The sequence below is a fragment of the Salmo salar genome, chromosome ssa15, assembly GCF_905237065.1.
Source record: "Salmo salar chromosome ssa15, Ssal_v3.1, whole genome shotgun sequence".
NCBI classification, from domain to species: domain Eukaryota; kingdom Metazoa; phylum Chordata; class Actinopteri; order Salmoniformes; family Salmonidae; genus Salmo; species Salmo salar.
In genome coordinates this window covers 63692459-63706204 of record NC_059456.1, presented here as the reverse complement: position 1 = coordinate 63706204, position 13746 = coordinate 63692459, and the positions used below count along the sequence as shown (strand labels likewise).

Here is a 13746-nt window from a genome sequence, read left to right as displayed (position 1 = left end):
TAATTTCCACACGATACACCCTGCCATTCTCTACTGTGCTGTAGCTGCACACACACACAATCAGAGAGGAAGGAAGCAGAGGCACCTCACACAGAGAGAACTGAGGCAGAGATACCTGCTTCCTCATTCAGCCCTAATGCAATACCAAGAACACAGCAAAGACTGGCCTAAATAAATTATATAGAGAAAGCCTACTGTCCTCTAAATGCATTCTGCAGTAACCATGTTTTAAGAACATGTAGCTAGCCAAACAGTAGTATTTTAGCTTCTGATAGCGTGGGCGGCCATTTGTGCAGTCTGTTTCTGGACCACGCTCGGCCTGTAATTTGTGCGACTGCGTGTGAATGTTTTTTCTTTCTCTGTCTGTGAAACCACAGTGACTTAGACACACTCATCTCCGCATCCTGTTCTGAAATCAGGAAGCTGTCTTGGCTCTGTGAAGCACGATCAGAACCGTCTCCTGCGCTGCATTTGAGAACCTACTCTCAGAGTTTAGCGACTATATGGTGTGTTTTGTGGTGGTATTTGGACTGTGGTTTTGTAATTTGTAGGGGGTAGCAGCAGCAGCCATCTGGAATACAGTAATGGAGGCTTTCTCTCTCGGAACTCAACGGGGCACTTGAAACAGGACTCTTTCCGTGGTTACACCAGTGACCTGACTTCGTCTCTCTCTTTTTCTCTCTTTCCTTCTTCCTCCCTCCATCACCGCTCTTCCTGGACCTGGACCTGCAGTGCCCCCTAAACCCCCCTTCCTGCTGGTCCTCGGACAGGATAAGAAGCCCAAGAGGATTCCCCCAGCCCCCTCCAGGCCTCTGCCTGCCCCTCCACCTCCACCCAAACCACGGCCCAGCCAGACACCACCTGGCCTGGCCACACAGTCTCAGAGAGAGGCCCAGAGCGTGGGGCTGCTCATCGAGAGGTTTGAGAACTCCAGGTACTGTACTGTCCTGCAGGGGGTAGGGTATTCCACAAGGTGCTCTTGCCCTGTTGACGCATCAGAAGAGTGTTTTGTGCATGTGTTTGTGTGTAAAAAAACTGGAGGTGTGACACACATCATTATATTTTGTTGGATGATTTATGATGTGGGTATTGTTATACACCATGAGTAGGACTTTGAATGTTTTGCACGGAATACACACTCTCTTACCCTCTGTCACGTAATACACACTTTTCTGATGTTACCCAACCTGTGTTTCACACTTCTGTCTGTGGGAATGTTAGGCTCTGGTGGTGTGTTGTGGTTTCAGCCCAACCAAGACTGAAACTGAGAAAGGTTTAATTTCACAAGGGTTTATTTTTTATATCCCAGGGTTCCAATACTTGGCGTCCCTCCGAGGAATCAGCTCCACTTGTGCCTGAGTATGGACGCGACATCCAAAACCACAACTCGCTCTGCCCCTGACCCCACAGCACATGCCCCTTCAGGGTCAGCAGGAGCAAAGGACTCTGGGGAACCCTCCCCCGCCGACAAACTTGCTCTTATCGTCTCGGAGCAGACTGATGAGGTCACCGAGCTGAGGGAACTTTCGTGCCTGGCCTCACTCCGCATTGACGGCCCCGGTGACGTTCATTTGGACTCTACAGAGGACGACCTCAACGTCGTCCATGGCGATCGAGTTGGTTGCCTTGACAACACGGAGAGGGAGGAGAGAGACTCTTCCCATGAGCTCCAGGACAATCCGGACTCACAGTCCTCGGAGCAGAACGGAAACGGGAAGATTCCCAACCGGGACAGCGGGATTGACAGCCCATCGTGCGCAGCAGAGGGCGAGGTGTTCCCCAACGAGGACGCCATCGACGAGGAGGAGCGCTACGACAGCGTCACGGAGACAGAGACTAGCGTGTCCTGCTGCGTAACACTGGGCAACAAGCGTGACTCCACGCAGGACGAGGACAGTGACCTGGATGAGGTCAGCAGTGGCGAGACAGAGGGAGGGGAGAAGGCGGACACACACACAGAGGTACACAGGGTGAGTCTCACACACACATTCTTATCAATCTCCTTAGTCCCTAGTTCAGCAACTGTAATTTGTCTTTCTCTTGTTATCTGTGTCAGTTTCAGGCTGTCTAGACTCAGGTGTTTTGTTATGGGTATTTGGGCCTACACACACACACACACACACACACACACACACACACACACACACACACACACACACACACACACACACACACACACACACACACACACACACACACTATTTCAGACGCTCAAGTGTGTGTGGTGGTCACAAGCGTCTATGCCGTATCTAAAAATGGATGTGCTGTGGGGTGTGGAGGAAAACAGTAGCTGCCCAGGGCTGTAACAGGAGCTTGTGACTGCTACTCCTAGAGGACAGACAGAAACAAAGCTGCGCTCAGCTCAGCTACTGTTTCCACCATTGATCTGTGTGAGAGTGATACCGACACCTCCAAAAGAGAACTTCGCATCATACCGGTATTCATGAACCCCCTGACAGAAAAATACAGTCTATTTATTGAAATAAAAGGATGGCGGGAAGGTCAAGAAACATCAGACAAAAATAGGGAGAGGGAGAAAAGGAGGTCGAGAAAAAATAGAGAGGCAGAAAAGTGAGAGCGTGTAATGAAAATGAGTGTGTGAAAGAGAAAGAGACAGGATGGGTGTGTGAGTGGGAGCTGAAACTCTGGTTAGAGTTGTTGTGTGTTGGCACAGTACAGTCAGTTTTTATCCCCTCAGCATTGTTATAATGGGGCAAAGCCCGACACACCCTGTACCTAGGCACCACACCAAACACACATGAGCACACACGAGCACACACAGACACACATACGCCCTGAATTGGCAGCCAACACCCTTTGCCTCATGTGGAAGGGATCTCTGGTATCCTATGTTTCCTGATATCAGCATTACTGCCCAGAGGAAAGGTGAGTGTGGATGGGTTTGAGGGAACAGTGCCACTTCTCTGACACTAATAGCTGACATGTTGATCGTTTTTTAATGACACTGCTGTCGCAGAGGATGTGGGTTTTGGGGATGCACATTGAAACAGGAAAAGAAAGAAATCTATTCTCTTCTTTCAGTCTTTAGCATCGTCTGCTACAGAAATAGATTAGACACATTGTTTGTATGTGTATGTGAGTGTATTCAAGTGTGTGTGTCATGCTTACAGTATGTGAATGTGTGTTTGTTTGTGGACATATCTCTCTACTGTACACTCTTAGAAAAAAGGGTTCCAAAAGGGTTATTCAGCTGTCCACATAGGAGAACCCCTTTTGGTTCCAGGTAGAACCCTTTTGGGTTTCATGTAGAACCCTCTGTGGAAAGGGTGGAACCCAAAAGGATGGAACCCAAAAGGGTTGCACCTGGAACCAAAGGGACCCAAACTTTTTCACTTGTATTGCTTTCGTTTTCGCTGTCAATTGTTTGTCAGAGTTGTTTTGTATTGTATGAATTTGTTGTTTACTAATGTTGTGAGGCTTTTCTGCCACTAGGTGGAATACTTGAAATACTTGAAAGAGAAAAGGGTTCTACCTGGACCCAAAAAGGGTTCTTTAAATGGTTCCCCTATGGGGACAGGTGAAGAACCCTTTTAGGTTCCACATAGCACCTTTTTTTCTAAGAATGTATGTTTCACAATTTCCTCCAATTTCCTGATTTTGTGCGTGCATGTGATTGTGTACCGGACAGCTGTTGCAAAACACAATGTCACAATGTAGTACACCCTCCCTTTCTGAAGACTGGTCTCAGTCACATGTCACAGGAATGTCATTTCATCCATTAAGTTAATTGCTGTTCCTGAAATAGTCAAACTGAATACACATCCGCAGCACCTTACATGTCATCTCAGCTCCACTAGTAAACACAGTATTGGTGACTAACTCAGCTCTCAGTAAAGCAGCGCTGACTGACGATTGTTACAACATGCACTGACACATTATGAGGTTGGCCCAGTTTCATTCAACAACCGAGATGAAAAGAGCACATGCGGACATCCCCATTTAAGACCACTTTTATCTTATATGTAATCACTGGTTAGAGTTTGGTTGCTTTCACCAACAGGCCCAGTTCAACTAATATGTTTTGTGTTAATGTTGCTGATATTCTCTCTCAAAGGTCATAGGCCCAGAGGCATATGTTTAATGGATGATACAGGTCTAATGTAGGTTTGTGTAGGGAGTGTATTCTATATGGTATGCTATGGTTCTGACTGTTTTTGTCCTCTTCTCTCCCTCAGTACTCAGAGACCCAGAGGTTACTGAACATCGCCAGAGAGCTCCTTCACACTGAGGAGGCCTACGTCAAAAGACTCAACCTCCTAGACCAGGTATATACACACTCACACACAGTGGGTTGTGTACTCTGAAAAACACAACCACACGCAAAGGACGTCAGAGTGCTTGCTTAGAGAGTACCACTTCTTCCCGATTCGGCACATACTTGGCTTGAACCTGGGGCCTCAGCTTCATTAACACACGTTACCGTTCTCCCTCAAGCACCTCTACCAGTCGCTAGCTCTTGAGTGTCGCAAATGTGGACACTTAAGGCTGAGGAGTACGTTTCACACATCTCCATGTGCTACACATACACACCAAGTCATGGTAAAACACATACAGTGCATTCGGAAAGTATTCGGACCCCTTCCCTTTCTCCACATTTTGTTACGTTACAGCCTTATTCTAAAATTGATTTAATAATTTTTTTCCTCATCAATCAACACACAATGCCCCATAATGACAAAGTGAAAACAGGTTTTTGGACAGTTTTGGAAATGTATTAAAACATAAAACATATATAACATTTCTGCTACATTGACGGTCCCCAAGAACACAATAGTCTTCATCATTCTTAAATGGAAGAAGTTTAGAACCACCAACTCTTCCTAGAGCTGGCCGCCCGACCAAACTGAGAAATCAGGGGAGAAGGTCCTTGGTCAGGGAGTTGACCAAGAACCCGATGGTCACTCTGACAGAGCTCCAGAGTTCCTCTGTGGAGATGGGAGAACCTTCCAGAAGGACATCCATCTCTGCAGCACTCCACCAATCAGGCCTTTATAGTAGACGGAAGACACTCCTCAGTAAAAGGCACATGACAGCCCGCTAGGAGTTTGCCGAAAGGCACCTAAAGGACTCTCAAAAAGTTCAATGAATCTTGCTTCTCAGGTCTGATGAAACGAACATTGAACTTTTTGGCCTGAATGACAGTGAAGCCTAGTGGTGGCAGCATTCTGAGACTAGTCAGGATCAAGGGAAAGATGAACGGAGTAAAGTACAGAGAGATTCTTGATGATGAAAACCTGTTCAAGAGCTCTCAGGACCTCAGAATGGGATGAAGGTTCACCTTCCAACAGAACAACAACCCTAAGCACACAGCCAAGACAACACAGGAGTGGCTTCAGGACAAGTCTCTGAATGTCCTTGAGTGACCCAGCCAGAGCCCGGACTTGAACCCGATCGAACATCTCTGGAGAGACAAGTGCAGCTACGCTCCCAATCCAACCTGACAGAGCTTGAGAGGATCTGCAGAGACGCATGGGAGAAACTCCCCAAATGCAGGTGTGTCAAGCTTGAAGCGTCATACCCAAGAAGACTCAATGGCTGTAATCGCTGCCAAAGGTGCTTCAACAAAGTTCTGTGTAAATGGTCTGAATGCTTATGTAAATGTGATATTTCAGTTTTGTATTTTTTTATAAATTTGCAAACATTTATAAAAATCTGTTTTTTCTTTGTCATTATTGGGTGTGTATATTTATGAGGGGAAAACACTATTTAATCAATTTTAGAATAAGGCTGTAACGTAACAAAATGGTGAAAAAGTCAAGGGGTCTGAATACTTTCCGAATTCACTGTCCTTAATGAAGGCCTACTCCTCCCATATTAGACCATATTCATATTGTTTTATATCTGGTGTGAGATATACATATTTGTTGTTGAAGTTGACCGTCACATACATGACTACAGACAAAAGGATATGTGCTGGCACAGACAGTAGGCTAATCTCAGAGCTGCTTCCTGTTTTTGTCAAGCCTCTGCTCCCTCACATTGGTACCGTTTGTCACGGAAACTCAGGTGCACACAGGCCTGTGGTTGGGTGACTGACAGGGAGGTGAAAGGTCATGGACCTGATGATGACAGACAGACCTAACCATCATACACATCCCCCTATAAAAAAAGATTATTCGATCAAAGAGCCCATGGTTTGTTATATCATTTATAGTAATGTAGTTAGTAATGTCACTGTGTGTTTAATATCATTTCTACCATTATTCTCCTGTTGTTTGTAGGTATTTTGCACTAAGCTGACTGAAGCTGGAATCCCTCAGGATGTGATAACGGGGATCTTCTCCAACATATCCTCCATCTACTGCTTTCACCACAAGTTCCTGCTCCCTGAGCTCAAGACACGCATCACTGGAGAATGGTGAGGAGACCAGGGACAATGCGAAATGCTTACTTACAAGCCCTTAACCAACAATGCAGATATAAGAAAATAGAGTTAAGGAAATATTTACTAAATAAACTAAAGTAAAATATGTTTTATATATATATATATAGACCTCAGAAAAAAATGGTAGACCTCCACAAGTCTGGTTCATCCTTGGGAGCAATTTCCAAATGCCTGAAGGTACCACGTTCCTCTGTACAAACAGTACGCAAGTATAAACACCATGGGACCACGCAGCCGTCATACCGCTCAGGAAGGAGTCTCGTTCTGTCTCCTAGAGATGAACGTACTTTGGTGGGAAAAGTGCAAATCAATCCCATAACAATAGTAAAGGACCTTGTGGAGATGCTGGAGGAAACAGGTACAAAAGTATCTATATCCACAGTAAAACGAGTCCTATATCGACATAACCTGAAAGGCTGCTCAGCAAGGAAGAAGCCACCGCTCCAAAACCGCCATAAAAAAGCCAGACTACGGTTTGCAACTGCACATGGGGATAAAGACCGTAGTTTTTGGAGAAATGTCCTCTGGTCTGATGAAACAAAAATAGAACTGGTTGTCCATAATGATCATTGTTATGTTTGGAGGAAAAAGGGTGAGGCTTGCAAGCCGAAGAACACCATCCCAACCGTGAAGCACAGGGGTTGGCAGCATCATGTTGTGGGGGTGCTTTGCTGCAGGAGGGACTGGTGCACTTCACAAAATAGATGGCATCATGAGGAAAATTATGTGGATATATTGAAGCAACATCTCAAGACATCAATCAGGAAGTTAAAGCTTGGTCGTAAATGGGTCTACCAAATGGACAATGACTCCAAAAATACTTCCAAAGTTGTGGCAAAATGGCTTAAGGACAACAAAGTCAATGTATTGGAGTGGCCATCACAAAGCCCTGACCTTTAATCCTATAGAAAGTTTGTGGGCAGAACTGAAAAAGCGTGTGTGAGCAAGGAGGCCTACAAACCTGACTCAATTACACCAGCTCTGTCAGGAGGAATGGGCCAAAATTCACTGAACTTATTGTTGGAAGCTTGTGGAAGGCTACCTGAAACATTTGACCCAAGTTAAACAATTTAAAGGCAACGCTACCAAATACTAATTGAGTGTATGTAAACTTCTGACCCACTGGGAATGTGATGAAAGGAATAAAAGCTGAAATAAATAATTCTATACTATTATTCTGACATTTCACATTCTTAAAATAAAGTGGTGATCCTAACTGACCTAAAACAGGGAATGTTTTGTAGGATTAAATGTCAGGAATTTATGTCAGGAGTTTAAATGTATTTGGCTAAGGTTTATGTAAACTTCCGACTTCAACTTATATATATATTAAAATAAAATAAGGGCCTCCCGAGTGGCACTGGGGTCTAAGGCACTGCATTGGAGTGCTATCTGTGCTACTAGAGATTCTGGGTTCGAATCCAGGCTCTGTCGCAGCCAGCCGCGACCAGGAGACCCATTGGGGCGGTGCACAATTGGCCCAGCGTCGCCCTGCTTAGGGGAGGGTTTGGCCGGCAGGGATGTTCTTCTCCCAGTGTGGCGCACGGCTCTTGACCTTCACCTCTCCTCAGTCCGTATGGGAGTTGCAGCGATGGGACAACACTGTAACTACCCCCTGGGGGGTCTGGTGTGTGTGCCAGGCTGGTAGAATGGGGGCATTATCCGCCTGTCTTCATCTGCTGGGAGTAAATTTACCAGAAGTGTGTGTGCCAACGCTAGTCTCTCTCTGTCTAGAGATTATTGTTTCATAGAAATGATGTAGAGGGATTCCACCTGTCGCCTTCTGCGCACATTAAACAGTAAATGTACTGTAGGTTACTATTTCTGTGAATTCCATATTGTAATTTTACATTGAATGGAATGTGTACTGCAAGTATACTCTAAGTTCAGAGTACAGTACAAAAATAGACATGGAAATCTACCATGAGAGTTTTTTTTGTTGAATTTCTTTGAGAGTTTTAAGCCCTATGGGCGGGTGTGTGTTCTGTGTGTTAGGGACTCAAACCCACGTATTGGAGACATCCTCCAGAAGCTGGCTCCATTTATGAAGATGTACGGAGAGTACGTGAAGAACTTTGACCGTGCTATGGACCTGGTCAACACATGGAGCCAGCGGTCATCACAGTTCAAGAGTGTGGTCCAGAACATACAAGTAGGTGGCATCTCTCCCACAGAATCAATGTGTATATATGGTAACGTATGCTGCTGTTATCTGTGCGTTAGTGTGGTGTACCTACAGTATGTTTACAGTACTGTATGTGTAACTGTGTTGCTGTGTGTTCTATCCCTACAGAAGCAGGATGTGTGTGGGAACCTGACTCTCCAGCACCACATGTTGGAGCCTGTGCAGAGGATTCCGCGCTATGAACTCCTGCTCAAGGACTATCTAAAGAAACTGCCTGATGATGCACTGGACAGGAAGGACACGGAGAGTATGTCTGTCTGCCTTCCTGTCCGTCCGTCTGTTTGTCTGTACCTACACACTGATCACCCACTCATTACCTGTCTGTCTGTCTGTCTGTCTGTCTGTCCGTCCGTCCGTCCGTCTGTTTGTCTGTACCTACACACTGATCACCCACTCATTACCTGTCTGTCTGTCTGTCCGTCTGTCTGTTTGTCTGTACCTACACACTGATCACCCACTCATTACCTGTCTGTCTGTCTGTCTGTCCGTCTGTCTGTTTGTCCGTACCTACACACTGATCACCCACTCATTACCTGTATGTATGTTTGTTTGTCTGTCTGTCTGTCTGTCTGTCTGTCTGTCTGTCTGTCTGTCTGTCTGTCTGTCTGTCTGTCTGTCTGTCTGTCTGTTTGTCCCTCACTACCATTCCTAAACTAGGACCGATACTAGCCACTCTACAAGCTCCATGTCTTGTGACCTTACCATAACCTTGTACTGTACATTGTCCCTGTTTGAAGTAATGTCTAGGTAAAGCCTGCATAATCCACCGTGGTGTGTCAGGACTCTCCTACGACTGGTCATGTAGAGGGGAACGTCAGCTCTGTTTATGTAGTTCATGACTTTAATGCAGTGTGTGTTAATGTGTGTGTGTTTAATGTAGAATGTGCGTCTCTGATGTTGGGTAATGTACATGGTAGGAGAGGTCTACCACTCTCCCTGTCTGTGTAACACAAACATTGTATATGTTTGATGCATGGTCATTTACAGTAGGCCCATAGTCTGATGATGCACAGGCTGGCTGCAGTGAAAGGTTGGACACTGACCTATTTGTCACAGTATTCAATTCAATTCAATTACTAAGAGTCGTATATACAATGAGGATACAAAACATTAGGAACACCTGCTCTTTCCATGACATAGACTGACCAGGTGAATCCAGGTGAAAGCTATGATCCCTTATTGATGTTGTTATTCAGAAGGTGGATGTGCAAGACAAAATATTTAAGTGCCTTTGAACGTGGTATGGTATTAGGTGTCAGGGGCCCCAGTTTGAGTGTGTCAAGAACTGCAACGCTGCTGGGTTGTTCACGCTCAACTGTTTCCCGCATGTATCAAGAATGGTCAACCACCAAAAGTACATTCAGCCAACTTGACACAAATGTGGAGTCAACAGCTTTGGAGTCAACATCGGCCAGCATCCTTGTGGAACGCTTTCAACACCTTGTAGAGTCCATGCCCCAACGAATTGAGGCTGTTCTGAGGGCAAAAGGGGGTGCAAACTCCTAATGTTTTATGCACTCAGTGTATAAACAGTGAGTGTTTCAAATGTGTAGGGCTGATGCATGGTTATGTAGAGTTGCTGCAGACAGGTCTAACACTGTCTGTGTGTGTTTTATAGAAGCACTGGAACTCATATCCACAGCAGCCAACCACTCCAATGCTGCCATCAGGAAAATGGTAAGATTATGTTTTTTTCTGCTTGGAGCCCTCTCTGTTCCCTCCATATGTGAATCTCTCTGACATACTTCTCCTACTTTTCAATGGTTTTCATGATGGTGGTGTTGTAGTACACAACAGTGTGGGAAGGAGGGAGAGAGTTTTGATTGATTGATTTTATTTGACAATTTAAAAACACAATACAACCACAAACGTGGATACAACGCATTTAAACATGTGTTGATGATTTAAAAAATTGCAATAAACATCACATGGCCTGAATAATGAAACAACTGTGCAAAGACCAAAACACAACACATTTGAATAGTTCCCCAGATGACAGTAGTTACTCTCCTTGGGAATAGCTCACAGAACTAGCCAGTCAGCGTCCAAACTGCATTGGATGCGATGACTTGCGGGAAGGGAGGGTGCTTCAGTGCAGACAGGATGCTGCCGTTTCCTGCCACTAGTTTCACAGCCTGCAGAAGAGTGAATTCTGTCTCTATGACACACACACACACACACACAGTCACACTTCTGCCCTCTGGTGTGACTTATCGTGTGTTTTTCTGTCTCAACAGTTTTAGTTCAATAGCTCCAGGTTCCCCTGACTTAAATGAATGTATTATTTTGCTCTGTATGTGTGTGTTTCACATTGTTCCTTATCCTTGATGTTCCTCAGGAGAAGATGAACAAACTGCTGCAGGTCTATGAGAGACTGGGGGGAGAGGAGGACATCGTGAACCCAGCCAACGAGCTCATCAAAGAGGGACACATCAAGAAGATGTCTGCCAAGAATGGGACGGCCCAGGACCGATACCTCTACCTGGTAAGTGGCAGAAGGAGTTGGAATGAAGAGAATGTGTAGGAATGGGACTATATCAAAGTGCGTGTGTGTATTCATGTGTCTATTTAATGTGTATTCTCATCCTTTGTCCCTTCTCTCTGCGTGTCCGTGCTGCAGTTCAACAACATGGTGCTGTACTGCGTTCCCAAGCTGAGGCTGATGGGGCAGAAGTTCAGTGTGAGAGAGAGGATCGACATCGCTGGGATGGAGGTCAGGAAGGAGGTAACGGAAGCCGCTCATCTTCTCTTCTCTTGTTACTTATTTTCCTTCCATTCTGAATGGGTGACGCGTAGAAGGGGCATTGCTCTTTAGTATCTCAGAGGTAAAGTGGCACTGTTCTCCTCTGCGGCTTCAGGTGCAAGAGAACGTGAAGCAGAACCTCCCTCACACGTTCGCCATCATCGGCAAGCAGCGCTCACTAGAGCTACAGGCCAGGTAAGAACTATGGAGCAATTACATGGGAGAACTGTAGAACTGTGCCTTTTGTAACAGAAACACAACATTTCAGGCACAGCAGTAACTCATAGAAGTATTAATAGCTATAGTGCTGTTGTTGAAACATTCCCTCTGTTTTTCAGGACGGCTGAGGAAAAAGAAGACTGGATACAGGTCAGGAATACCAGACCAACACTAACATGGAATGGGTTTTATAGGGGATTTGTGTATTAGGAACAGTATTCGTATTACTGCGGCTTTCCTCCACTCTGCCATACTGAGTTGGGAAATTGTTTCCTCTCGTTAAGCTGCTATTTAAAGCTAATTTAGCCCATTAAAGCTAACTAAAGCTGGTTAAAAGGGCTCATAGGCTGGAGGGGAGGAGTGTGAGCCAGGCAGGGGGTCTGGGAGTGTGTGGAAAGGAGTGGAAGGGCCCTTCAGCAATCTGAAGGACACAGAGGAATGTGTGGTGTCTCAAGACTTTGGAGAGGGCTGCACAAAGATTGTGCATACCCAGAGTCTATTATTCACACATGAATACAGTGCTCACTACACACACACACACATACACACACCCACACACACACACACACACTTTGTTAGTGCAGTAGAGAGGCCAGTCTCTGACACAGACCACTGGGCTGGACCAGAGGTCCCTGATACATTTGTCCCTCTTAAGTCATGGCTGATGTCATCTCTGTATAACAGGGTCAGTCCAGACGACAACAATGTCTCTCTTTTTGTTCTCCTCTCTTTGTATTTGTATTTATTACGGATCCCCATTAGCTGCTGCCGAAGCAACAGCTACTCTTCCTGAGGTCCAGCAAAATTAAGGCAGTTTATACAATTTCTAAACATTTTAATACATTCACAGATTTCACAACATACTGTGTGACCTCAGGCCCCTACTCCACCACTACCACATATCTACAGTACTAAATCCATGTGTATGTATAGTGCGTATGTTATCGTATGTGTGTGTGTGTGCATGTGTCTGTGCCAATGTTTGTGTTGCTTCACAGTCCCCGCTGTTCCATAAGGTGTTTTTTTAATGTTTTTAAATCAATTTTTACTGCTTGCGTCAGTTACTTGATGTGGAATAGAGTTCCATGTAGTCATGGATCTATGTATTACTGTGTTCCTCCCATAGTCTGTTCTGGACTTGGGGACTGTGAAAAGACCTCTTGTGGCATGTCTTGTGGGGTATGCATTGGTGTCCGAGCTGTGTGCCAGTAGTTTAGAAAGACAGCTCGGTGCATTCAACATGTCAATACCTCTCATTAATAAAAGTAGTGATGAAGTCAATCTCTCCTCCACTTTCAGCCAGGAGAGACTGACATGCATATTATTAATATTAGCTCTCTTTAACTCAGACAGGCAGAGGCCCTCTCTCTCCCTCTCTCTCCATCTCTCTCTCCCTCTGTCTCTCTATCGCTCTCCTAGGGGGCTGTAGATTGTTGTAGAATTTCTCCCATTGTAAAATCTGTGACTTCACTGCCTCTTGACTTTTAAAGTAAACCAGTTAAGAATATTTTAACTGTCTGAAACTGTTAATGGCTTATCTCCTTCTCTCCCCTCCATTTTCTCCTGTTTCCCTCTCCCCCATCCCTTCCACTTCCAGGTGATCCTGGCCACCATAGAGAAGCACAAGCAGAACAGTGAGACCTTTAACAAAGCCTTCAATAGTTCCTTCTCCAGGGACGAAGACCACCTGCCAGACTCACCGGTCAGTCTGTCTGTGTTTTTTTCTTTCTCTCTGTCAAGCCATGCGTAAACCAGCACTATGCATGTATATATCAATACGAAAGCGCTATTGCTTTGTCAGAAAGTGTGTTACAGTCAGGTCTTTGTCTGACAAAGCACCTATCCTCACACAACACGCGCACACACACACACAGCCGTGTGTGTCACATGTCCCTCACTGCAGACACTGATAGACACACAAATAAGCTCTTACTTAACTCACACAACACGCGCACACACACACACACAGCCGTGTGTGTCACGTGTCCCTCACTGCAGACACTGATAGACACACAAATAAGCTCTTACTTAACTCACACATACACACACAAACACACAAACATGTATACTTATGAAGGAGCTCTTTATTCAGTTGCACACCCACACAAACGAACACACACACTGTCATGGTCTGTCTTTAGTTCCCCGGCACTCTCTCATGACCTAATAGGGGAAGCCCCCATGCACACTGTA

The 13746-nt window shown here is 45.3% G+C and overlaps 1 protein-coding gene across 4 annotated transcripts in view; it reads left to right on the top strand.

Moving 5' to 3' along the window:
- The window catches only part of LOC106571892 (FYVE, RhoGEF and PH domain-containing protein 3), a 109075-nt gene that overhangs the window by 82015 nt on the left and 13314 nt on the right, over window positions 1-13746 (top strand). The window contains exons 1-13 of one of the 4 annotated variants that reach the window (XM_045695919.1): window positions 352-506; window positions 733-934; window positions 1310-1970; window positions 4197-4286; window positions 6243-6379; window positions 8402-8558; window positions 8700-8838; window positions 10210-10268; window positions 10930-11076; window positions 11212-11316; window positions 11450-11529; window positions 11673-11703; window positions 13151-13255. In XM_045695919.1, the coding sequence (XP_045551875.1) occupies window positions 1362-1970; window positions 4197-4286; window positions 6243-6379; window positions 8402-8558; window positions 8700-8838; window positions 10210-10268; window positions 10930-11076; window positions 11212-11316; window positions 11450-11529; window positions 11673-11703; window positions 13151-13255 (1659 nt within the window). In that variant the 5' untranslated portion in view covers window positions 352-506; window positions 733-934; window positions 1310-1361. Of the gene's footprint in view, window positions 1-351; window positions 935-1309; window positions 1971-4196; window positions 4287-6242; window positions 6380-8401; window positions 8559-8699; window positions 8839-10209; window positions 10269-10929; window positions 11077-11211; window positions 11317-11449; window positions 11530-11672; window positions 11704-13150; window positions 13256-13746 lie in introns of those variants that run through there. The other 3 variants (XM_014145424.2, XM_014145423.2, XM_014145425.2) reach the window with 3 other exon arrangements.